This window comes from Geotrypetes seraphini, chromosome 3 (assembly GCF_902459505.1).
Source record: "Geotrypetes seraphini chromosome 3, aGeoSer1.1, whole genome shotgun sequence".
Lineage (NCBI taxonomy): Eukaryota > Metazoa > Chordata > Amphibia > Gymnophiona > Dermophiidae > Geotrypetes > Geotrypetes seraphini.
Window position 1 is genome coordinate 410,116,321 of NC_047086.1, and position 26,121 is coordinate 410,142,441.

The window sequence follows — 26,121 nt, forward strand, 5'->3', positions numbered from 1 at the left end:
GGCTATTATTGAGCGCTGGATCAAGGAGACTATTGCTTCCGCTTATCTTCTGAAGAAGAAGCCTGTTCCAGACTTTCTCAAGGCTCATTCCACTAGGGGTCAGGAGGCTTCTTGGGCTGAGTCTTCTCTAGTGCCTCCAATGGATATTTGCAAGGCTGCAGTTTGATCTTCTCTGCATTCCTTTGTCAGACACTACCGTGTGGATGTTCACGTGTGTCGAGACGCGGTATTCGGTGAATGTGTTCTGGTGTCGGCCTTCGGGGGTCCCACCCTTGATGGGTACTGCTTTGGTACATCCCATCAAGATAGAACTATACCGGTCTATCAAGCAATACATAAGGAGAAATTAGGTTTTTACCTGCTAATTTTCTTTCTGTTAGCTTGTAGACCGGTATAATTCCCCACCCTATCTGTCTTTGAGTGGTGTTTGTGGGGGTTTTTGCTCACGTGCAGAATTTGAATTTTTATGTGGGTCCTAGCATTTTTCTAGGGCCGGGGAGCATTAAGAACAGCGGCGATGGCTCAGCTAGCTTAGCTGGTGAGCTATGGGGATGTTTTCTTTCCAGGATCAAGTTCTATATAGTACATGTTCCAACAGTTGTTTAAAGATGTTTGTTGTTTTCTTACACTCCTGTTTGGAGTGTCATTTACTGTTTTTCAGTTAAGAAATTTCCTTGGTTCTGTTTGGCTATTCGGCAAACTGGAGTAGCAAGAGGGGATGCTCTACTGATATACAAGTTTTGATCTCAGTCTCCACCTGTTGGTAGCAGTGAGGCATATTACCCATCCGTAAAGGAACTATACCGGTCTACAAGCTAACAGAAAGAAAATTAGCAGTAAGAACCTAATTTCTCCTTTCATGACTTCAAATTCACAATAGCTTAATAACAAATTTCAATCTTTTAATTAACTTCTAAATGAGGAGAAAAGACCTGAGTCCCAGTTACCATGATGTTAGTTAGATGACCGATGGCCCGATGCTCAAAAGCTTACTTGTAAAGTAGCTCAGCCTCTGATGTACAAAAGGGTTCTCGTGGGCTTTTACCCCTATGCAAATGCATTTCAAAGAGCTCATTAGTAGTAAAATGAGCTCCAGATAATGCATAGCAAGCAATGCCCACCTTTCAGCAGTCAACATTTTCCAGCAGGTCTGGAGCTGTTGGCATTTGTTATATGCATGTGTGTCCTGCGCCTAACAGCTGAATCCTGACCACAGGCGTGGGACATATAAGCACATAAAATATGAACTACAACTGAGTCCAAATTGCACTGTTAAACTCCCCCCCCCCAAACCTTCCAAACTTACTGCAGCAAAAGAGGCTTCAGCTAAGGCTGGAAGGTTTTGGCTTTTTTTTTTGGGGGGGGGGGGGGGGGGTTGGGCCCTTGTTGCTACTTACCAGAGCTCCATGAGCCTATGCAAAACAGTTGTGCCTAACGCTCAGCTCGTGTGCACAGGTTCCAGACTCAATTCCTCCCCTTTTCACCATGGTACTCAGGAAAAATTTGCAACTCCTTCCCAAACCGGTGTTTTCCACCGGGTTGCTGGAGCTCTGTGCATCTGGCCCTTACAAAGGGCAATCAATTTTATAGGTCAAAAGAACTAAAGTCCAAAATTGAAATCAACAAATGTGAACATTGGTCCCTCTGATGGTAGCCAGCATTTCACTTACAGAAGCAAAAGCAGGGTATTAGCAGCTCTCTCAAAACGGTTCTTGTATCCTCATGCAGCTTCAGTAAGCGAGCCACCATCCGTGGACTATTTTGTTGTGGCACAAGATAAGTGATAGTTACGCTTGTTGATTTAAATTTTGAACTTTAGGAGGTTTATTAAGTGATTGTCCTTTCCTAGTTGGACAGAACTCTAGCCTTCCAGGCAGGTAAACTGAATGACTGGCTGGGTAACATTATCATGCTCTCCTCTTCCTATCAAGGCTTCAGAAAATTAGTCAAAACGAAACTGTTCAACCGATTTGTCACCTAAGAATTTGTTGTTCATTATCTCTCGTATTCTGTATACCAATTCATAGCTATGTCGCTGACTGTCCAGCTCTTCTTATTTGTACTTGCTTTCAGTGTACTTTTATTCAACGATTCTATATTGTAACTTATCGCTGACTGTCCAGCACCTCTTATTTGTACTTGCTTCCAGTGTACTTGTATTCATTGATTCTATTTTGTAACTTATCGCTGACTGTCCAGCTCCTCTTGTTGTAAACCGCCTCGAACTACCATGGCTTTGGCGGTATATAAGAAAATAAATTATTATTATTATTATTAGTTGCTGATCTAGCTAAGATAGAGGTGACTGGGCCTTGGATTTTTCCTCCACTTAAATTAAGAGAGTGACATTTGTTACTGAATTAAGTCTAAAATTTATTTGTTCAACACAGTTTTCAGTACTGTTATTCTTCTCTTTTTGTATTTTGCCATACCAGAAACACGATCCCCACAGCATCCCCTACTTGGCTCAGGGGCATCTTGTAAGGGGATCATGGTCTCTGCCTCAACTGGATTGTCAATGAAAGAATAAAATATGGCACAGTATCACAGTCCAAGGTAGGGGGGTGGGAAATAGATGGAGCAAAATGAAGACACACAAGAAAGAGAAGACCAAGGTAGACCCACACCATCACAAATGCAGAGAAAACACTGTGTGAATGACTCCATGGGTGAACCAGGAGTTTATCAACGGATGGCCTTCATACAATTTATATCCATCACTAAAGCCTTCATTGGGAGTCCTAGATGCAAAGTTGTGAAAACATGTTGCCAAGGGCACAATCTGAACAATCATTAGCACAGAGACACCTCTTTCCAGAGCTCCAGCATAAAGGACATCCTTTGGTCATTTCTACTGCAGAAGGGGCAGATGTGTTTTCCATTACAATGGAAGCCCAAAAGAAGAAGCAAATTGTCACCTGGGTGGAATGGTGCAGAATAGCCACAAGCCTCTCCTGGATCCTGCGCAATAGTTCCACGCCAGTGCTGAAGTGCTCTGCCTTTAGCAAGCGAATGCAAGAGGCCAAATCCTGGCAGTGCAACAGCGCCTCATCTACAGGAGGAGAAACATCATAAACTAAGAAAAATTCAAGATAACCAGAGAGGACCTTAAGCTATTGGGGGGGGGAGGGGAGTGAGAGGTAAAGCAAAGTTGCTTATTGTATTTAGAATTTTCTCTAGACAGGAGGATGAAATCAGCTACTTTAGTAGGGAATCTCAAAGCTGAAGATTGGCTTACGTTACCATCTTCTGGAGCAACCCAGGTAGAATGAGAGGGATCTTCAACTGAACAGTTCTGGTAATGGCCAAAATGTGTTGTTTTGTCCTAATTGGGTATCCACAGCATACTGGGAGATAGATAGTGGCTTTCAAACTTCCTCCATGTGGACTAAATGCAGTTGAGCAATCAAAGCCTTAGCCCTTACTTGATGGGCTTTGGTTGCATTTTGCAAAGCAAGGTCTGCTAATGTGTAGCAATAAGCATCACAGTCCACTAATCAGTTTGAAGGGGTCATAACAATATGCACCAGACTGGGTTGTCACGCAGATGGATTCTCAAAGTCCTAAGCCAAACTCACTTCTACTCTAGTTTGTAAGGTTTCTTCCCTCCTCGGAGTATGTGACTCAGAGAAGGTGGTAGTAAAGACCATGGACTGACATTTATTAAGGATTTATTTGCTGCTGTTTTAAAGAAATTACCCCAACTGTGTATGGCAAGAACATGTACACCTCTTGAGCATGCAGTTCAAGGTAAAATTCATATACACACATAAATTACATATACATTTCCTCACTACCTTCCAACCACTGGGTGGGTTCTTAAGATCACTCTTACCGAAGAGCTAGAAGTATACAGCATACAAGACCAATACTCACAGTTTGTTTACTTTGCATTCTGACATGATGGCCACCATGAAAAGAACCTTCCAAAGTCAGGAATTTCAAATATACAGTTCCAAGCTAGGTTTCATCAACTGAGCAAGGGTAACAATGAAATCCTAGGGTCTGAAGGTTCAACAATTTGGTGATCAATTTATAGAGGAAAACTGGGTGACCCTCCAGGTGAGTGTGGTATGTGGTTTAGTGGTGTAGGCAGTTGCACTTTAACTGAGGAAGTGCTTAATCTTGATACTGACACTTGATACAGAATGCAAGATTCTATCAATTTGCCCGCCGAAAAGGATCCAGAACTTCACTGGTACACCACCACTTTACCTGACCACTAAGGATGAGAGGAGACTGGAACACTTGGTTCAGCGGTTTCTCTGGGTTGATAGACGAGCTCGCTTGCCTTATTGTCGGGCGGTGTCTCCGTGGTACAAGGGGGGTTTAGGCTTGTTAAATCTTCGTTTTTTGACGGTAGGTTGTGGCATGCATCATATTAATGATCTTTTCCGGGGAACTAACCATTTTACTTATATCTCTTTAGAGCTCTCCTGTTTCACTACAAATCACTTTAGTGCTTTTCTTCACTCTGTGCCCTTCACTCAACCTGTACCTCTTCCGATTAGGGTCTTACATTACCCTTTGCAGAAGGTTTGGCAATGGGTTTGTAGGTTTCATTCTCTTAGTTCTACTATCTCTCCTTTCTTGCCTTTACGCTTTAATGGGAATTTCTTGCCCGGGGTGGATGGGGCTAGTTTTGTTCATTGGGAAGCGGGAGGGATACACTCTTTGTTCCAATTGGTGGACGATGTAGGGAAAATTAAGTCTTTTGCTACACTATGTCATGAATTTGGTCTTCTCCGAACAGATGGCTTTGCTTATATGCAAATTCAACATTATATTGCCTCCTTGCCATCTGCACATTTAACGGCCTCTTGCCAGGAACTCTTGTCCACGGCCTTTACCTTGGGATCTCAGCTCCCAGTTCCACTGAAATTTCACCATTTGACCATATTAAACTGAGGGACGCTTGGGCCCGAGATCTTTCTGTGCAATTGCCTGATGATGTTATTTTGTGTGCTGTACACAAACTGCCTGTCTTTCGCAAATATGCTACTTTTGGGAACAACACTATAAATTAGGTGATATATACAAACGTAAAACCAAATGAGCTCATCTCTCGGGGTTTAGAGCCTCTTCTGCCTGTCCCCGCTGCGCTGCTTCTGATGCGGGTTTGGGACATATGTTATGGACTTGCCCTATTATTCAGTCCTTTTGGGATGCTATTTTTCTCTTTGTTGAACGTCTTTGGAACATTGTTATTCGACGTTCCCCTCTGTTGCTTTTTGGTGTCCCTATTCATTTTACTCCTCGCAGACCTGGGACTGCTGCATTTCTTCGGTGGACTGTGGTGGTAGCTCTTAAGTGTATCCTACTCAGGTGGATGGACGTGGAAGGACCCGACTATTCCTTCTGGAGATGTCGCCTGATCTCCCTTGTGATGTGGGAGCGGAGAAATATTTCCGACTTCTCTTCTCTGCTGGGCAAGCATTTTCAGCATACCTGAGAGCCTTTTTGGAATACTATGACTCCGGTGGCCCATAGCCACCTCCTGAACTGCTGACTTATTGTTTTGTACTAATTTCTCCACTTGTTGTGTGTTTTATATACCTTGCTCTTTCTTTTCTTGTTTAGATGCTGTGGGATGGGATTGCCGGTGGACTGGGATATGGGGTGAGTTTGGGGGACTTTTATATTGTGTCAATTTTGGGCTCTTTTGGTTGTTTGGGACTTCTTGTCACTTACCTTTGGTTGGGCCTTTTTCTCTGTACTCTTGTTGAGACCACCAGGGTTTGGGAGTTGTGTGGGTGGGGGAGGTTGTTTCTGTCTGTGTTTTATACTGACAAATTGTGAGCTTGCATTTTGCATTTGTATTTGCTCTTCTATTTTTTCGGTTGAGCTCAATAAAATATATTTGAATCTAATAGCCAATCTGTCGATCCAATCAGGAAAGATTCCAGAGGACAGGAAGGTGGCGAATGTTACACTGATCTTCAAAAAAGGTTTGAGGGGAGACCCGGGAAACTACAGACCGGTGAGTCTGACCTCGGTACCGGGAAAAATGGTAGATGTGCTGATAAAGGACAGCATCACTGATCACCTTGATGGACACGGCCTGATGAGGACCAGCCAGCTCAGTTTCAGCAAAGGCAGATCTTGTTTGACAAACTTGCTGCACTTCTTCAAGGGAGTAAACAGGCAGATAGACAAGGGCGACCCGGTCGACATTGTATATCTGGACTTTCAGAAGGCATTTGACAAGGTTCCGCATGAATGACTACTTCGGAAAATTGCAAGCTATGGAATCGAGGGTGAAATACTCACATGGATTAAAAACTGGCTGGAGCATAAGAAACAGAGAGTGGGGGTAAATAGACAATACTCGGACTGGAGGAGCGTCACCAGTGGGGTGCCGCAGGGCTCGGTGCTTGGACCCGTGCTCTTCAACATCTTTATAAATGATCTGGACATAGGTACGACGAGCGAGGTGATTAAATTTGCAGACGATACGAAGTTGTTCAGAGTGGTGAAAACACAGGGGGATTGCGAAGATCTGCAAGATAATTAAGCTCGAGGAATGGGCATCGACATGGCAGAAGAGGTTCAACGTTGATAAGTGTAAAGTGATGCATGTCGGTAACAAAAATCTCATGCACGAATAAAGAATGTCCGGGGCGATACTTGGAGAGACCTCCCAGGAAACGGACTTGGGAGTTCTGATCGACACGTCGATGAAACCATCCACGCAATGTGCAGCGGTGGCGAAAAGGGCTTACAGAATGCTAGGAATGATAAAGAAGGGGATCATGAACAGATTGGAAAAGGTTATCATGCCGCTGTACTGGGCCATGGTGCGCCCTCACCTGGAGTACTGTGTACAGCACTGTTCACCATACATGAAGAAGGACACAGTACTACTCGAAAGGTTACAGAGAAGAGCAACTAAGATGGTTAAGGGGTTGTAGGAGCTGCCGTACAGTGAAAGATTAGAGAAACTGGGCCTCTTCTCCCTCGAACAGAGGGGACATGATCAAAACATTCAAGGTACTGAAGGGATTAGACTTAGTAGATAAGGACAGGTTGTTCACCCTCTCCAAGGTAGGGAGAATGAGAGGGCATTCTCTAAATTTGAAAGGGGTTAGATTCTGTACAAACGTAAAGAAGTTCTTCTTCACCCAGAGAGTGGTAGAGAACTGGAACGCTCTTCCGGAGTCTGTCATAGGGGAAAACACCCTCCAGGGATTCAAGACAAAGTTAGACAAGTACCTGCTGAACAAGAATGTACGATGGTACGGCTAGTCTCAGTTAGGGCGCTGATCTTTGACCAGAGGGCCGCTGTGTGAGCGGACTGTTGGGCATGATGGACCACTGGTCTGATCCAGCAACGGCAATTCTTATGTTCTATTCAATCAGCCTTTCACCCCCAACACTCCAGAGACTGCCCTCACCAAAATCTGCAGTGGCCAGATCTAAGGGCCTTTACTCGAGCCTCATCCTTCTTGACCTGTCTGCTGCCTTTGATACGGTTAATCACAGCTTACTTCTTGATATGCTGTCCTCACTTGGATTCCATTAACCCCTGGTTTACTTCCTACCTCTCCCATTGCACCTTTAGAGTATGCTTTATTTATTCCATTTTCTATACCATTCTCCCAAGGGATCTCAGAACGGTTTACATGAATTTATTCAGATATCTGTCCTGGTGGGCTCACAATCTATCTAATGTACCTGGGGCAATGGGGGGATTAAGTAACTAGCTCAGGATCACAGGGAGCATCGTGGGTTTGAACCCACAACCTCAGGTGCTGAGGCTGTAGCTTTAACCACTGCACCACACTCTCTTCTGCTGCTAGCCCGCTAGCATTTGGCACACCCCAGGGTTCTGTCTTAGGACCTCTTCTTTTCTCTCTCTCTACTTCTTCCCTTGGTGCCCTGATCACCTATATGCTGGTGACTCCCAGATCTACCTCTCTACATCCAAAATTTCACCTAAAGTCCAAGAAAAAAGTCTCTGCCTGTTTGGCTGACATTGCTGTCTGGATGTCCTGCCATCATCTGAAACTAAACATGCCCAAGACTGAGCTGCTCCTCTTTCCTCCTAAACCTTCTGCTCCTCTCCCTCTGTAGATAATACTATCATCTTTCCAGTCTCCTCTGCTCGCAATAGAAAATCACAGTGAAAGCCTGAGGTAACAATTTCATCTTTAACAGGAATAGGTTTGTCCTGTAACCTAGGTGGTTCTAATAAGATATGGCCCTTGCGTGAAACCCAAACAGCGACTACATTAGGAAACAGATCATGCTTTGCTAACTATATGTTTCAATAAGGTCTGATCGCTGGGACAGCATGTCAGCTACCAGTGGACCTAACTTGATCTCGTTTGTCAATGGAAAACAGCAGCGTTTACTCAAGAGCAAAGTGAAGAAGAGGGAGAGTGAGGAGAAAGGTGGAGGGATAGGAAAAATCAGTGGGATCTGACTGAAGACACTTGAGGGATGTTCGAGATACAGCTAGTGAGTGAGGGAACTGGATATCTGAACTCACCCAGAAGAATTTCCAGAGCACTGGTGTGAAGTTCCAGACTTTCTGTTTGTTGTTCGATGACATCCATCTTCTCTGTATCTTGATTGTAATAACTATACACACAGGAATACGCCAAGACCTGCAGGGACACAAAATGTGATCAAATGTCGTGGAGACTGTGTGGCTCATGGGTTGACTATGAACTCGGTTCTTTAAATACTGGTTAATAAGTGTGAGAAGGTTTGCATTTTCAGTGTATAGCTATGGAAAGAAGTATATGGGAGGGATAGTGTATGTGGGGAGTACAGTGCAAACATTTATATACGGAGAGGGGAATGAATGATGGTGGGTTTTCTTTGAGAGGGGGCCTTCTTGCAGGGGTAGGGAGGCATGGATATATGTATTTTGACATATACCATTGGCTGTTGGGGAAGGGGTGATTTTGCTGGCAAACAGGTATTTAAATGCACAATATATACAGTGTTCCCCTGAGAATCGCTGACTCACTCATTCGCGGTCTGCTCCGACTGCCTCTTCCTGTAGTAAAGTCGGGCTACACCAATCAGGAGCTGTGTGTCAAAGCAGCTCTTGATTGGTATAGCCCGACTTTACTACAGGAAGAGGCGGGCAGAGCAGACCGCGAGTGATTTTCTTCACCTGCCGGCGCTCCAGCTACCCTCCTGCCTCTCCAGCTGCCCCCCTGCCTTTTGACAGGCGAAAAACCGCATTTGCGTTTTTTTGAAATTCACGGGGGTTCCTGTAACGGAACCCCCATGAATTTCAGGGGAGTACTGTATTCTTGAGTTCATCTGCTGTGTACATAGTTATGTTGAGGTGGGGTGTATAAGGCAGCAAAATGCAGTAGGGGAGAGGAGGGTGCATAATGAAGAAGTGGTTCTTTTACTGATGTATAGCCACAGCTGCTTGGGGTGGGAGAGGAGAAAAAGGGTATGTTCAATTTCCTTGGCATTCGGAGCAAGTCACTCAACTCACAAATTCTATAAAATGGCACTTTGAGTTGCATGTGCAACAAGCCAATTGGTTTTAATTTAAAATTATACGCCAAAAAGGCCACTTTAAGTGCACATGTCGTGCCTGAGCATAACTGCTAGTCTATAAATCGTGTAGCGCAATTACTTACCATAACAGGTGTTATCCAGGGACAGCAGGAAGATATTCTCACTGATGGGTGACGGCACCGACGGAGCCCCGGTACGGACCAATTTAGAATTCAAAAAGTTTGCAATAGCCCAAACCGCGCATGTGCAAGTGCCTTCTCGCCTGACGTAGGCGCGCGGTCCCTCGGTTAAGATAAGCCAGCTAAGAAGCCAACCCGGGGAGGTAGGTGGGTTGTGAGAATATCTGCCTGCTGTTCCTGGATAACACCTGTTATGGTAAGTAACTATGCTTTATCCCAGGACAAGCAGGCAGCATATTCTTAACATTTGGGTGACCTCCAAGCTAACAGAGATGGGATGGTGGGAGTGTTGGCCAAAGAAATACAATTGGAAAACATAAAGGCCGAAGTGCCCATCCTGTCTGGAGAAAAAAACAGACAAGAGTGAGAAGTGAAGGAATGAACTGAGGACCAGGTGGCAGCTGTACAGAGTTCCTCAGTAATGTAACTATAAGGAAAAAACACAAAAGCTGCCAGAACTGGAACTTAGGGACTGGGACACTATCTCCGTGCCAGGCCAGTTCGAGTAAAGAAGAACGAGAGAGAGGCAATCAGCCATGCAAAAATTGTTCCCATGAATATAAGATATCCAAACTGAGTTGAATCAAAAGAAAAGGTTGGAAGAAAATCACTGTGGCTCCTACTTGCATAATAAGGAGGACAAAAAAAACCCCCCACTTGCAGGCAAAATATATAAACACCGAAGAGAACTGGCCTGTATAGATAACTAGCCTATGAAGGGAGATCAAACAAATTTATAAAAAAGCTCAGAGATACGAAACTCTGAAGGGAAGGTTATGAGACCTCCCTTGGAGAAAGAGTTTACCTTCCAGTCATAGTCCTTTTATGAAAAATCTTTGATCACTTCCTTCAAAGGTATATATGAAAAACTCATCTCTAAAAACTTCAAAAAATTGTCCAAACAAGGTACTGCCTTTAAAATTGCAAATGTCACTGCACCTGTGGCAAATTCTAAAAGATTTACTTAACCTGTAGGCCCCGTTTCGATCCCTGCTTCAGGGGACCCGATTATAGATACTCTAAACAGGTTCCTATAATAAATTCATGCTGGAAACGTTTTCTGTCGTGACATACAGCTGAAGATTCTAAAGCAAACATATAAACATGCCACGTGTGAGTAAATTCCTGTAACAAACCCACACTGGCAAAAGAATGGTACGTTTTAAGGCATACACAGGGCACAAGATGCAATACTCTCAAATGAAGCGTACATACCGCTGCTGAAACGTGGTAACTTCTAAATCTTCAAACCGCCAGACCAACGCGATTTTTCTGGCTTGTTAAATACTGAATTTCATGCAAACGCTGAAGAACATGATGGCGTCATGACGTTTGAAAACGAGTCCTTAAGCAAAGAATAGCAAAATCCTTCCACTGCTCTAATTGTAAGCTGCTAAAATGTAAATGAGGGCTGAAAAACCACAACTGACTACAGAAATGCTATCCACTCTATTTCATGATTAAGACCATGAGGGCTCAGTGTATGTAAATTATAGATCCACTTCTGTTCTTTCTCCACAATATTTTAGCAACATCACCCCCTCTTGTGACCGAAACTCCATCCAAGATAGAAAATTGTAAATCTGACAATTGATGCTGCGAATCTATCCAATGTCTTGACGTGATATATTTGGACTTCAGCAAAGCTTTTGATAGCGTCCCACACCGCAGGCTGTTGAACAAACTAAAATCGATGGGATTAGGAGATACATTCACTACATGGGTAAGGGATTGGCTAGATGGTAGGCTTCAAAGGGTGATGGTAAACGGTACCCCCTCCAAAATGTCAGCAGTGATGAGTGGAGTACCTCAGGGCTCCGTCTTAGGGCCGATTCTATTCAATTTATTCATAGGAGATTTGACCCTAGGACTTAGAGGAAAAGTATCACTGTTTGCCGACGATGCCAAACTATGCAACATAGTTAACAAAAGCAGTATGCCTGACTTTATGACGCAGGACCTAAAACAGCTTGAACAGTGGTCATCAACTTGGCAACTAGGCTTTAATGCTAAAAAATGTAAAGTAATGCACCTAGGCAAAAAAAATCCACACAGAACTTACACACTAAATGGTGAAACCTTGTCCAGGACCACGGTGGAACGGGATTTAGGAGTGATCATTAGCGACGACATGAAGGCTGCCAATCAAGTGGAGAAGGCTTCGTCCAAGGCAAGACAAATGATAGGCTGTATCCGTAGGGGTTTTGTCAGCAGAAAACCTGAAGTCATAATGCCACTGTACAGATCCATGGTGAGACCTCATCTCAAATATTGTGTTCAATTCTGGAGACCACACTACCGAAAAGATGTGTTGAGAATTGAGTCGGTTCAGCGAATGGCTACCAAGATGGTCTTGGGGCTCAAGGATCTCACGTATGAAGAAAGGTTAAAAAAACTGCGGATGTACTCACTGGAGGAGCGAAGAGAGAGAGGGGACATGATTGAGACCTTTAAGTATATTACTGGGCGTATAGAGGTGAAAGATGATATCTTCAGTCTTACAGGGCCCTCGGTAACCAGAGGACACTCGCTGAAAATCAGGGGAGGGAAATTTCGGGGTGATGCTAGGAAGTACTTCTTCACCGAAAGGGTGGTCGATCATTGGAACGAGCTGCCTCAGCGGGTGATTGAGGCTAGCAGCGTGGTAGATTTCAAGAGAAAATGGGATATTCATGTGGGATCTCTAGGAGAGTAAGAATCAGGGAGTGAATCATTGGTATGGGCAGACTCGATGGGCTATGGCCCTTTTCTGCCGTCAATTTCTATGTTTCTATGTCTTTAACACCTGATCTAATTCTACTCAGATGTTCACCTATTCTTACTTTAATGCTGCGAATGGTACTGCCTACATAATGAAGGTGGCAGGGGCACTGTATAATATATACTACCTGTTCTGTATTACAGTTGGTGGCCAAACAACGGTTTCTAGGTTGGACCCTAAACGTCATCTCTGATAGTTTAACGCTATACACACACATTCTACAGTGACCACACTGGCTGTGTACGCCAACAACTTGCCTTTGGGGTGAACTCAAAAATTGTGAGTGCACCAGCACTTGTTTGAGATTTTGCTGTTTGGAAAAAGCAAATCTGGGAAATTCCAAAAATTCCGAGTGGTATCTCATAATACTCCAATGCTGTTTGATAATTCGTTTGATCTGAAATGCATGAATGGAGTAAGAGAGGACACATACCAGGGGTGATGAATCCTGAGAACTAGTGGGATTTAGCAACAATGCCCTATTGGAATAAAGTGCCCTTTTGTAAGCTTTGCGGATCACAGAGGAAGGGTATCCTTTTTCTACAAAATGAACTTGCATCTGTGTTGCTTGATGTACATATTCATGTGTGGTGGAGCATAGTCTGCGTAGCCGAAGGAACTGACCAGTGGGGATATTATTCCTAAGATGTTGGGGATAGGGAAAACTGGTATATTGCAAAAGATTATTCCTATCGGTAGGATTCCGATAGATGCTGGTGGTAAAGTGACCCTGAGTGAGAATAATGTTAATGTCTAAAAACGGAACTTGATGTGGGTCAGTGTGCATAGTAAATTGTAAATTTGGATCACAGGTGTTCAGCCAAGCAAAAAACTCATCAAGTTGGGTGGAAGATCCAACCCATACAGCAAAAACTTCATCTATGTATCTTTTCCATATGTGCATATGTACCCAATGTTGTGAGGGGTATAGGAACTGTTGTTCAAACTTAGAGACATATAGACATGCTATGGATGGGGCCATTTTAGCTCCCATGGCAGTGCCTTTGATTTGTTGGTAATATACACTGTCGAATTGAAAGTAATTCATACTTAATGCTATATGGGCAATTTGAAGTAGAAAAGATATCCATTTTTGTGATAATTCTAAAGCTTTAAGCTCATCAGCTATAACTTGAATTGCTGCATCTTGAGGCACGTTGGTGTATAGTGCCATTATATCTAAGGTAAGTAGTATAGCATGAGATGGTATATTACTTGTGTCTGCCAAGAAATTTATCATATTGGCTGAGTCTGAGACGTATGAGGGAGCCAAAGGGACTCTATCCTTAAGATGAGTATCCAAAAGTTTGGAAATGGGTTCTAATAAGGACCCTATGCCCGACACAATGGGTCTACCTGGCGGATTAACAAAAGATTTATGGATTTTGGGTACAAAGTAAATAACTGGTATTCTTGGATGAAGACAAGTCAGAAATTTACATTCACGGTCAGAAATAATGCCAGATTCAAATGCTTGGACTTCCATATGAGAAATAAGATCTTTTATATGTTCAGTGGGATCAGATTGTAAAGGGGTGTAATACGTGTGGTCAGACAATTGCCGTTGTGCCTCGCTGGTATACTGAGCTATATCCTGCACCACCACCCCTCCACCTTTGTCAGCAGGACGAATAACTATACTCTGGTCTGTACTTAAAGATTGTAATGCTTGCTGTTGGGCCCTAGACAAGTTGAAATGAGTAGAAAAGGATCCTTGCTCAAGCTTCTCAATGTCTCTCAACACTAAATTCTCAAAGGTTTGTATATGAGAATCAGGAATACCCGGTGGGCACCATGTAGATGGTATACATAATGGGTCCGCACCCATATCAGTGTTCTCCCCAGAAATTTTTTCTAGTTGGGTGGCACGAAAAAATAGCCGGGTGGGGCGGGACGGGGAAATATGTTGGTGCAAATTTGATGCTATGCAAATTAACCCTCCCTGCTTACAGTGAAGGAGTAGGAGTGGGGAAGAGGGTTGGCCCACGACCTAGAACGCTATGAAAGTTACCCCTCCCTGTTCACAGTGAAGGAGTAGGGTAGGGGTGTCCAACCTTTTGGCTTCCCTGGGCCACATTGGACAAAAAAATTTTCTGGGGCCGCACAAACACCAACACTAACACTAGCTGATGAGCAAAAAAAAAGGCTGAGCAGGTCCCAAATTTGCAATCACTAATATAGAAGATGTACGTATCTAATAATAAACCTTCATTAAAGGGACACTGTGGAGAGGAACCCAAAAAAGCAGTAATTCTTACTCTGGCTGAGTGATCCTCCACGTACACTGCTGACAGTGGGAGCAGCCACAGGCTTCCGCATCCCTGCTCTGATGAGCAGGGATGCGCGTTCCTGGTTCTCCCATTCACTTCTATTACAGCTATGGTGAGCCTCTTCAGAGGTGAGCCTCATCAGAGCGGGGATGCTGAATCAGCTGTCAGCAGCGCACGTGGAGTTTCGTTTAATCAGGGTAAATATTACTGCTTTTTTGGGCCTCCTCCCTGTCTTCAGACGCAATGGTTGGAGATAGCGGTTTGAATGGGAGAGTCAGCCTTGATAAAGCTCTTTGAATCATACGGGCGAAACATGTTGGCGATCGATGTTTCTACCCTCCCGATTAGCGTCGAATTTACAAGCTAAGTACTTTTAGCATATATTTAAAAAATTTCTTTAAAATATTTATAAAATATTCACAGTAAAACGTATACTGGGTCCGATGAAGAGTGGGAGCATAAAGCCCCGCACAATGAGATGGTTTAAGTGTGTGGTGGCCCGCTGAGGACCTGAAAATATTGTTAAACCAAATAGAATGAAGTTTGGCAAATTGGTGAGATAACATCTTGCTGATGCAGACTGATATATAATAATATTCTTCATTCAAATTGATTATAGTAGTGCCTAGGTTCACACAACATATCTCATAGCTAACATATTCCAGTTAATAAATTCATAATAAAACAATTTTTTCTACCTTATTGTCTGGATGTTTTGTTTTTCCATCATCTTGGTCCCAGTTTCTCTTTCTGATTTTTGTCGATCTTCTACTAATTTTCTTTCCAATGTTTGCTGTCCAGTTTTTCTCCTCTCAATACTGTTCCATTCTTTCCTTATGCCTGTCTCCAATGTATTGATTTTTCCCTTTCAGCCTTCTTAACTTTTTCTCTTTTTTGCCTCTGTCCACTCAAATCTTGCCTTCTTTCTTACCCTTCTTCTTTATAAATGTTCAGCTACCTCTCAATTCTCCATCTTCTCTCAGTCCCTAGCTCTCCCATTTCCCATCTCACTCCTTTCCCAGCCTATTTCCTTCTATCTACTCCTCATTACCACATTTCTACCACTGTACTCACTCCTCTCTCACTCATCTTGTCATCTCCCTTTTGACCTCATCCATATGGCTCACCACTTTCATAATCCCCCTCCCTCTCTCCACTGGTCAGGTTGTAACTCCCTGTCCCTTTCTTTCCATCTCCTGCCTAGCATCTTCTTATCCCAGCTATCTTCCCTCCTGCCCTCCCATGGGTCCATCTCTCTTCCTCTATCTCCATGGTCCAACATTTTGCTCCCTCTCTTTTCTGTTTTCTTCTTCCCTCCCCCTTTGATGCTGAACAATGAAATGGAGGGGGAAAAAAAGAGAGATGCTGCATCTCTGCCTTCCATCCACATACCTAACATTTCTCCCTCCTTCCCATCCCAAGATCCAACTTCTCTCCCTTTCTCTTCCCAACTGATCCTATCCCATCTCTCCCCCTGCCTGCCTGCCTCCCTTCCCCAGGTCCACCATTTCTTCCTTTCTCTTCCCAACAGTTCTCCCTTCAAATATCTCTTTCCCTCTTCCTCCACACCAATGCTATAAATTCTGTGCAGGGTATCAGGATTATGCAGGTACGATGAACTAGACCATTTCTAGAATGCTTTTGAAGAGTTATCAAATGTATCTACAATTGATCTGGATCTCTAGAGCAGTGTTCCTCAACCTTTTGACACCTATGGACCGGCGGAAATAAAATAATTATTTGGGCACCGGCACCAGTCCACGGACCGGCAGTTGAAGAACACTTGGATAAGTCATGCCCATCTCCACTCAATCTCTGCCCCAAACCCCGCCCCCATAATAGTACTAATTGTAACACCATTTGTTCCATTCATTTTTCATATAAACACACAATATAATTGTACTAACAGCACATAATGCTTAACCACAAAATTAAAATACACAAAGCACACCGTATGCTTTTTAACATTCATTCCTACCATAAAACAGATAACCCCATGCAAATGCAGGACCAAAAATTAAAAGTACTAATATTTACAAACCCTAAGATGCAAGGCTTTGCAAGCAGTACAACCTCAGAGGAAAAGAAACAAATGCATTTCTTCCTGAACAGACAAATCAATCACTAAATTAAAAAAAAATAAAAGCATTTCCCCTACCATTGTTGTCTCTCTCCCTCCATGTGCCTTGCCTTCTGGCCTGCCCCCCGGTGTTATCTTTGGGCTGGTCCACTTTGCGATCAATGCAGCATTTTTGGGCCGGCTCCCTGAGTGCTGCATTGCACAAAGCTGTGGGCAGCAGCTCCTCGCATGCATCCCGCGCCTCATCTGGAAGCCTTCCCTCTGACGTTGCGGTGTCAGAGAGAAGGCTTCCGGTTCAAGCGCAGGCCGCGTGGAGGAGCCTTTTCCCATGGCTTTGTGCACTGCAGCACTCAGGAAACTGGCCCAAAGACGCCGCGTTGATCGCACCGTGGACTGGCGGCTGAAGAACGCTGTCTTGGGCCCGATGGACATGCCAGCCCTGTGAACCGGCAGAAAATGTCTGCAGACTGGCACCGGTCCACGGACTGGCGGTTGAAGAACACTGCTCTAGAGCACCTGGTTTTGGGCATTTCCACCAGCTGTGTGCAGTTAACTTTTATCCCTCTACATGAGGAACTATCCTCTGGGAATAATTTTTAGTCTTCTTCCTTTTGGATAGAGTGATGTCATTCAAACAGTCATAGCTGCCAATGCAAAAATTAGAAATAAATTTAAAGAAATGGATCAAGTTATTTTGGTCTGTTCCCATTTTGTGCTGTATATTAAGGTTTCAATCCCTTATACAAAGTTCTGAGTTTATTCAAGACCACATATATGAAATACCCCAAAATACTCACCAATTTCACCAATTAATAATTCAGAAACTCCAGTCAGAGTCTCAGGACTCCTACAGCCACTTTGGTTCTTGGGACACATTTTGTTTGCAAGCCGCGCACCAATCCTCTTCCCTGTCTCTACTCCAGGGGTGTCCAACCTGCGGCCCGACAAGGAGTTTTGTGCGGCCCAGCTTCTCTCTCCCTCCGGTGGTAGTTTTCTGGCCGGCTCCCTTCTGCAGTCGGCTGCGGGTGGCGTCGGCTCCTCGTGCGCGATTCATGGCTGATTCGGTAGCCTTCTCTCTGACGTCGTGATGTCAGAGGGAACGCTTCTGACACAGTCACAGATCGCGCGCGAGGAGCCGACGCCACACGCAGTTGACTGCAGAAGGGAGCCGGCCAGAAAACTACCGCCGGAGAGAGAGAGAAGCTGGGCCGCACAAAACTTCTTGTCGGGCCGCGGGTTAGACACCCCTGGAGTAAGGACAGGGAAGAGGATTGGAGCGCAGCTTTGATGCTGGTGGTGCGGATGCAAGATGACAGCCGGGCGCTCACCAAAATTAGCTGGGTGCAGCGCCCGGCTAAAACACGCTAGGGAGAACAATGCATATTATCTTGATGAACAGTATCTTGATGAACAGATATAATGGCACTATACACCAACGTGCCTCAAGATGCAGCAATTCAAGTTATAGCTGATGAGCTTAAAGCTTTAGAATTATCACAAAAATGGATATCTTTTCTACTTCAAATTGCCCATATAGCATTAAGTATGAATTACTTTCAATTCGACAGTGTATATTACCAACAAATCAAAGGCACTGCCATGGGAGCTAAAATGGCCCCATCCATAGCATGTCTATATGTCTCTAAGTTTGAACAACAGTTCCTATACCCCTCACAACATTGGGTACATATGCACATATGGAAAAGATACATAGATGAAGTTTTTGCTGTATGGGTTGGATCTTCCACCCAACTTGATGAGTTTTTTGCTTGGCTGAACACCTGTGATCCAAATTTACAATTTACTATGCACACTGACCCACATCAAGTTCCGTTTTTAGACATTAACATTATTCTCACTCAGGGTCACTTTACCACCAGCATCTATCGGAATCCTACCGATAGGAATAATCTTTTGCAATATACCAGTTTTCCCCATCCCCAACATCTTAGGAATAATATCCCCACTGGTCAGTTCCTTCGGCTACGCAGACTATGCTCCACCACACATGAATATGTACATCAAGCAACACAGATGCAAGTTCATTTTGTAGAAAAAGGATACCCTTCCTCTGTGATCCGCAAAGCTTACAAAAGGGCACTTTATTCCAATAGGGCATTGTTGCTAAATCCCACTAGTTCTCAGGATTCATCACCCCTGGTATGTGTCCTCTCTTACTCCATTCATGCATTTCAGATCAAACGAATTATCAAACAGCATTGGAGTATTATGAGATACCACTCGGAATTTTTGGAATTTCCCAGATTTGCTTTTTCCAAACAGCAAAATCTCAAACAAGTGCTGGTGCACTCACAATTTTTGAGTTCACCCCAAAGGCAAGTTGTTGGCGTACACAGCCAGTGTGGTCACTGTAGAATGTGTGTGTATAGCGTTAAACTATCAGAGATGACTTTTAGGGTCCAACCTAGAACCCGTTGTTTGGCCACCAACTGTAATACAGAACAGGTAGTATATATTATACAGTGCCCCTGCCACCTTCATTATGTAGGCAGTACCATTCGCAGCATTAAAGTAAGAATAGGTGAACATCTGAGTAGAATTAGATCAGGTGTTAAAGACATAGAAACATAGAAATTGACGGCAGAAAAGGGCCATAGCCCATCGAGTCTGCCCATACCAATGATTCACTCCCTGATTCTTACTTTCCTAGAGATCCCACATGAATATCCCATTTTCTCTTGAAATCTACCACGCTGCTAGCCTCAATCACCCGCTGAGGCAGCTCGTTCCAATGATCGACCACCCTTTCGGTGAAGAAGTACTTCCTAGCATCACCCCGAAATTTCCCTCCCCTGATTTTCAGCGAGTGTCCTCTGGTTACCGAGGGCCCTGTAAGACTGAAGATATCATCTTTCACCTCTATACGCCCAGTAATATACTTAAAGGTCTCAATCATGTCCCCTCTCTCTCTTCGCTCCTCCAGTGAGTACATCCGCAGTTTTTTTAACCTTTCTTCATACGTGAGATCCTTGAGCCCCAAGACCATCTTGGTAGCCATTCGCTGAACCGACTCAATTCTCAACACATCTTTTCGGTAGTGTGGTCTCCAGAATTGAACACAATATTCGAGATGAGGTCTCACCATGGATCTGTACAGTGGCATTATGACTTCAGGTTTTCTGCTGACAAAACCCCTACGGATACAGCCTATCATTTGTCTTGCCTTAGACGAAGCCTTCTCCACTTGATTGGCAGCCTTCATGTCGTCGCTAATGATCACTCCTAAATCCCGTTCCACCGTGGTCCTGGACAAGGTTTCACCATTTAGTGTGTAAGTTCTGTGTGGATTTTTTTTGCCTAGGTGCATTACTTTACATTTTTTAGCATTAAAGCCTAGTTGCCAAGTTGATGACCACTGTTCAAGCTGTTTTAGGTCCTGCGTCATAAAGTCAGGCATACTGCTTTTGTTAACTATGTTGCATAGTTTGGCATCGTCGGCAAACAGTGATACTTTTCCTCTAAGTCCTAGGGTCAAATCTCCTATGAATAAATTGAATAGAATCGGCCCTAAGACGGAGCCCTGAGGTACTCCACTCATCACTGCTGACATTTTGGAGGGGGTACCGTTTACCATCACCCTTTGAAGCCTACCATCTAGCCAATCCCTTACCCATGTAGTGAATGTATCTCCTAATCCCATCGATTTTAGTTTGTTCAACAGCCTGCGGTGTGGGACGCTATCAAAAGCTTTGCTGAAGTCCAAATATATCACGTCAAGACATTGGATAGATTCGCAGCATCAATTGTCAGATTTACAATTTTCTATCTTGGATGGAGTTTCGGTCACAAGAGGGGGTGATGTTGCTAAAATATTGTGGAGAAAGAACAGAAGTGGATCTATAATTTACATACACTGAGCCCTCATGGTCTTAATCATGAAATAGAGTGGATAGCATTTCTGTAGTCAGTTGTGGTTTTTCAGCCCTCATTTACATTTTAGCAGCTTACAATTAGAGCAGTGGAAGGATTTTGCTATTCTTTGCTTTAGGACTCGTTTTCAAACGTCATGACGCCATCATGTTCTTCAGCGTTTGCATGAAATTCAGTATTTAACAAGCCAGAAAAATCGCGTTGGTCTGGCGGTTTGAAGATTTAGAAGTTACCACGTTTCAGCAGCGGTATGTACGCTTCATTTGAGAGTATTGCATCTTGTGCCCTGTGTATGCCTTAAAACGTACCATTCTTTTGCCAGTGTGGGTTTGTTACAGGAATTTACTCACACGTGGCATGTTTATATGTTTGCTTTAGAATCTTCAGCTGTATGTCACGACAGAAAACGTTTCCAGCATGAATTTATTATAGGAACCTGTTTAGAGTATCTATAATCGGGTCCCCTGAAGCAGGGATCGAAACGGGGCCTACAGGTTAAGTAAATCTTTTAGAATTTGCCACAGGTGCAGTGACATTTGCAATTTTAAAGGCAGTACCTTGTTTGGACAATTTTTTGAAGTTTTTAGAGATGAGTTTTTCATATATACCTTTGAAGGAAGTGATCAAAGATTTTTCATAAAAGGACTATGACTGGAAGGTAAACTCTTTCTCCAAGGGAGGTCTCATAACCTTCCCTTCAGAGTTTCGTATCTCTGAGCTTTTTTATAAATTTGTTTGATCTCCCTTCATAGGCTAGTTATCTATACAGGCCAGTTCTCTTCTGTGTTTAGTCTATTAACTTTATATCCTTGAATGCACTTTGGCAAAATATATAAGCCAGGATTCTCGTAGGAAAAACGAGGTGCAGGAAACAACACAAGAACTGACTGAGTGAAATGAAAATAGTAGAAGATACTGTGGACATGAACACAGAATCACCTTTGCTTGATGAAAGACTGATAAGGATGAAGCTGCTAGCAGGGCATAAAACTCACATATCCCCCTGGAAGAGGTGAGAGACATAAGGAAAAAAACATTTTCCAGGTAATAAATTCAAGTGGATCTGACACCATTGTTACAAATGGTAGCATCAACAACCAGGGAAGAACCACAGGTATAGTCCAGCTGACAGAGGGTGGTTACACACATGAAAAGACTCCTGTCATGAGCCTGGGAACCAGAAAAGAAAGCAGAAAGAGGTTGCTCCTCGACAGATCAAGGGAAAAAAATGCAATAACAGTAAAAAGAAGTCTGAAAGCTATAGACTCAAGACTACAATCAAACAAAGAAAAAATACCACCGGTTAGGAAGGTGGAAACAGGCAGAGAAAAAGACACCAGGAAAGAAAACAAAACCACTTTTGATATCAACAAGAGCAAGTGGCTGGTGAAACTAAAAGAAGCCAGGAGAGACACATTCGTCTGGGGAAAGCGCAGGCGGAAGAGCAAATGGCTAAAAATGTAAAAAAAAAAAAAAAGGAGATTAAATTTTTTTCAGATATATTAGTGAAAGGAGGAAGATAAAAAAATGGAATTGCTAAACTAAAAGATACTGGGAACCGATATGTGGAGAGTGATGAGGAAAAAGCAAATGTGCTAAATAAATACTTCTGTTTTGTGTTCATTGAAGAAAAGGACCGAGGTTGTCTGGCAAAGTTACACAGGAAAATGGAGTAGATTCTGCGCCATTCACGGAGGAAATTGTTTATGAACAACTTGAAAAATTGAAAGTAGACAAAGCGATGGGACCGGACGGGATCCATCCCAGGATACTGAGGGAGCTCGTAGAGGTTCTGGTGGGTCCTATTAAAGACTTGTTCAACAAATATCTGGAGACGGGAGAGGTTCCTGGGGACTGGAGAAGAGCGGATGTGGTCCCTATTCACAAAAGTGGTCACAGGGATGAAGCGGGAAACTATAGGCCGGTAAGCCTCACTTCGGTTGTTGGGAAAATAATGGAAGTGTTGCTGAAAGAAAGGATAGTGAACTTCCTAGAATCTAATGAGTTACAGGATCCGAGGCAACATGGCTTTACTAAAGGTAAATCGTGTCAAACGAACCTAATTGAATTTTTTGATTGGATGACTAGAGAACTGGATCGAGGACATAGAAACATAGAAAATGACGACAGAAAAGGCCACGGCCCATCTAGTCTGCCCACACTTGTGACCCACCCCCTAACTTCCTCCATGAAGAGATCCCATAGTAACATAGTAGATGACGGCAGATAAAGACCCGAATGGTCCATCCAGTCTGCCCAACCTGATTCAATTTAAATTATTATTATTTTTTTTTTTTCTTCTTAGCTATTTCTGGGCGAGAATACAAAGCTTTACCCGGTACTGTGCTTGGGTTCCAACTGCCAATCCCATCTTTTCTTAAAATCTGGCACGCTGCTGGCCTCGATTACCTGTAGTGGAAGATTATTCCAGCGGTCAACCACCCTTTCGGTGAAGAAATATTTTCTGGTGTCGCCATGAAATTTCCCACCCCTGATTTTCAGTGGATGCCCTCTTGTTGCCGTGGGTCCTTTAAGAAAGAAGATGTCTTCTTCCACCTCGATACGGCCCGTGATATATTTGAACATCTCGATCATGTCTCCCCTTTCTCTGCGTTCCTCTAGTGAGTAAAGCTGTAACTTACCCAGCCGTTCCTCATAAGGGAGATCCTTGAGTCCTGAGACCATCCTGGTGGCCATTCGCTGAACCGACTCAATTCTCTGCATGTGGTCTCCTGATGAAACTTCTACGGATACAGCCCATGATTTGTCTAGCCTTGGATGAAGCTTTCTCCACTTGATTGGCAGTCTTCATGTCTTTGCTAATGATCACTCCCAAGTCTCGTTCTGGGAGTGATCATTAGCGAAGACATGAAGACTGCCAATCAAGTGGAGAAAGCTTCATCCAAGGCTAGACAAATCATAGGCTGTATCCGTAGAAGTTTCGTCTGCCGTAAGCCCGAGGTCATAATGCTGTTGTACAGATCCATGGTGATACCCCCATCTGGAATACTGTGTACAATTCTGGAGACCACATTACCAAAAGGATGTGCAGAGAATTGAGTCGGTTCAACGAATGGCCACCAGGATGGTCTCAGGACTCAAGGATCTCCCGTATGAGGAACGGCTGGGTAAGTTACAGCTTTACTCACTAGAGGAACACAGAGAAAGGGAAGACATGATCGAGATGTTCAAATATATCACGGGCCGTATCGAGGTGGAAGAAGACATCTTCTTTCTTAAAGGACCCACGGCAACAAGAGGGCATCCACTGAAAATCAGGGGTGGGAAATTTCATGGCGACACCAGAAAATATTTCTTCACAGAAAGGGTGGTTGAGCGCTGGAATAATCTTCCACTACAGGTAATGCTAGATGTAATTTACTTAGATTTCAGCAAAGCAGTGGCGTACCTGGCATATGTGACACCCGGGGCCCATCATTTTTTGACACCCTCGTTCTGTATGAAAAACATGATTTTTATTAACAATCCACACGTCACACATGAATATCTAGGAAAAGGCAGCATCTTACATACTGCAGTGAGCAGTACATCCATACACCCATTGTAAAAGTAAACAAGCCAGACTAGTACAGATCAATCCTACACAGTCAATCCTAACAGAAAACCATGTCTTTTCGAACACACAGAACACAGAAAACACCTTCGCCTAGTATGTAATCACAAACTAGCCCCTCCCCCTTTTACAAAACTGTAGGTGGTTTTTAGCCATGGTGGTACAGCTCAGATGCCAATGCTAAAAAAACGCTCTACAGTTTTGTAAATGGGGAGATAGAATAAAAATACGTAGACAAAGGTTAAACTGAAGCACCAAGAAGCTGGACTCTGCATATAATGCAACATCACAGAAACAGCGATGCATCTCACCGAAAGCAAAAAATAAATAAATAAATATAATTTTTTTTCTACCTTGTCTTCTCTGGTTTCTGCTTTCCTCATCTTTTTGTCACTCTCTTCCTTTCATCCACTGTCTACCCTCTCTCTGCCCCTTCTATATGGCATCTTCTCTCTTTCTATTCCCGTTCTAGAAACTTTATGCATTCCCCTTCCATTTCTCCCTTCAACCCCATTAGTCTGGCATCCATCTTCCTCCCTTCCCTCCTCCAATGGTCTGGCATCTCTCGTCTCCTCTTCCTTTCCCTCTCCCACACCCACATGGTCTTGCATTTCACTCTCTCCTATCCCTTCTCCCCACTTCCATCAGCATCTGCTCCCTTTCTCTCCCTCCAACCCAATTCCATGCAGTATCCTTCCCCCTTATGTCTCTTTCCCTGCAATTCCATCAACATCTGCCCCTTTCTCTCCCTCCACGCTTCCATACCACCCTGACCGCCGTTCTCACCCTTCACCATGATTCCATACCACCCGGACCCCCTTTCTCACCCTTCACCACGATTTCATACCACCCTGACCCCCCTTTGTCACCCTTCAGCATGATTCCATACCACCCTGACTCCCTTTCTCACCCTCCATAACCTCCTTTCACCACCCTACTATATGCTCCTTTGGGATGGAGAAATTTTTAGGTTGAATCAGGTTGGCCAGACTGGATGGACCATTCTGGTCTTTATCTGCCGTCATCTACTATGTTACTAGAGATTGTGCATTTTTTAATTTAATTCCAAGGTTGGGGGACAGTCTGCCTATAGAATTGAGAAAGGAAGAATCGTGTATAAATTTTAAGAGACATTTGAAAGCACATTTTTTCAACTGGCCTTTTTAAATTGAAGAAATGAGTTTGGGACTGCAGTTTCTATTTGGCTTATTTTTAATAAAATTTTTAGTTTGTGTTAACTAATTAAATTTATTACTGTTAAATTGATTGTTTTAGAAGATTATGTATTTAGGAAAACAACCCAAACCTTTTCTTTTTCTTTCCTTTTCTATTTTTGAATGGAGTTCTTTTCAAAATTGTTTTGAATTATATATATTGTAAACTGCTTGGATCCTTTTTTGGCTATATTTAGCAGTATATAAAGTTTTTAATAAATATACAATGCTCATCACCAGCAGCAAAGATGACATGCTGTATCTACTAAGAGGGATTAGAACTGAATATAAACAAGATGAAGATCATGAACACGGAAAATGATGCAGATTTTGAGCTTGAAGGTGATAGAATAGAAGTTGTAAAGGATTTCAATCTCCTGGGCTCTTTTGTAAACAGAGAAGCAACTAGCAGGGAAGAAATACTCCGCAGAATAGCACTTGGTCACTCATCAATGAAGGCTCTCGACAAAGTATTCAAAAGCAAGGAATTAACACTCCAAACGAAGATCAGACTTCTCCACACACTCATTTTCTCAGTGGTCAATTATGGATGTGAAAACTAGACACTATGGAAACAAGACAGAAAGAAGCTTGACTCATTTGAGCTTTGGTGTTGGAGAAGGATTTTATGAGGGCCGTGGACTGCCAAAATAACTAATAAAT

At 43.4% G+C, this 26,121-nt stretch overlaps 1 protein-coding gene across 1 annotated transcript in view; it reads right to left on the minus strand.

Moving 5' to 3' along the window:
* Nucleotides 1–26,121, minus strand: part of CUL9 (cullin 9) — a 535,945-nt gene that overhangs the window by 39,207 nt on the left and 470,617 nt on the right. Inside the window, exons 43-44 of the mRNA XM_033937681.1 lie at nucleotides 8,492–8,609; nucleotides 2,919–3,052 (exon numbers count right to left, since the gene is read on the minus strand). Of these exons, the coding sequence (XP_033793572.1) occupies nucleotides 2,919–3,052; nucleotides 8,492–8,609 (252 nt within the window). The remainder of the gene's footprint in view (nucleotides 1–2,918; nucleotides 3,053–8,491; nucleotides 8,610–26,121) is intronic.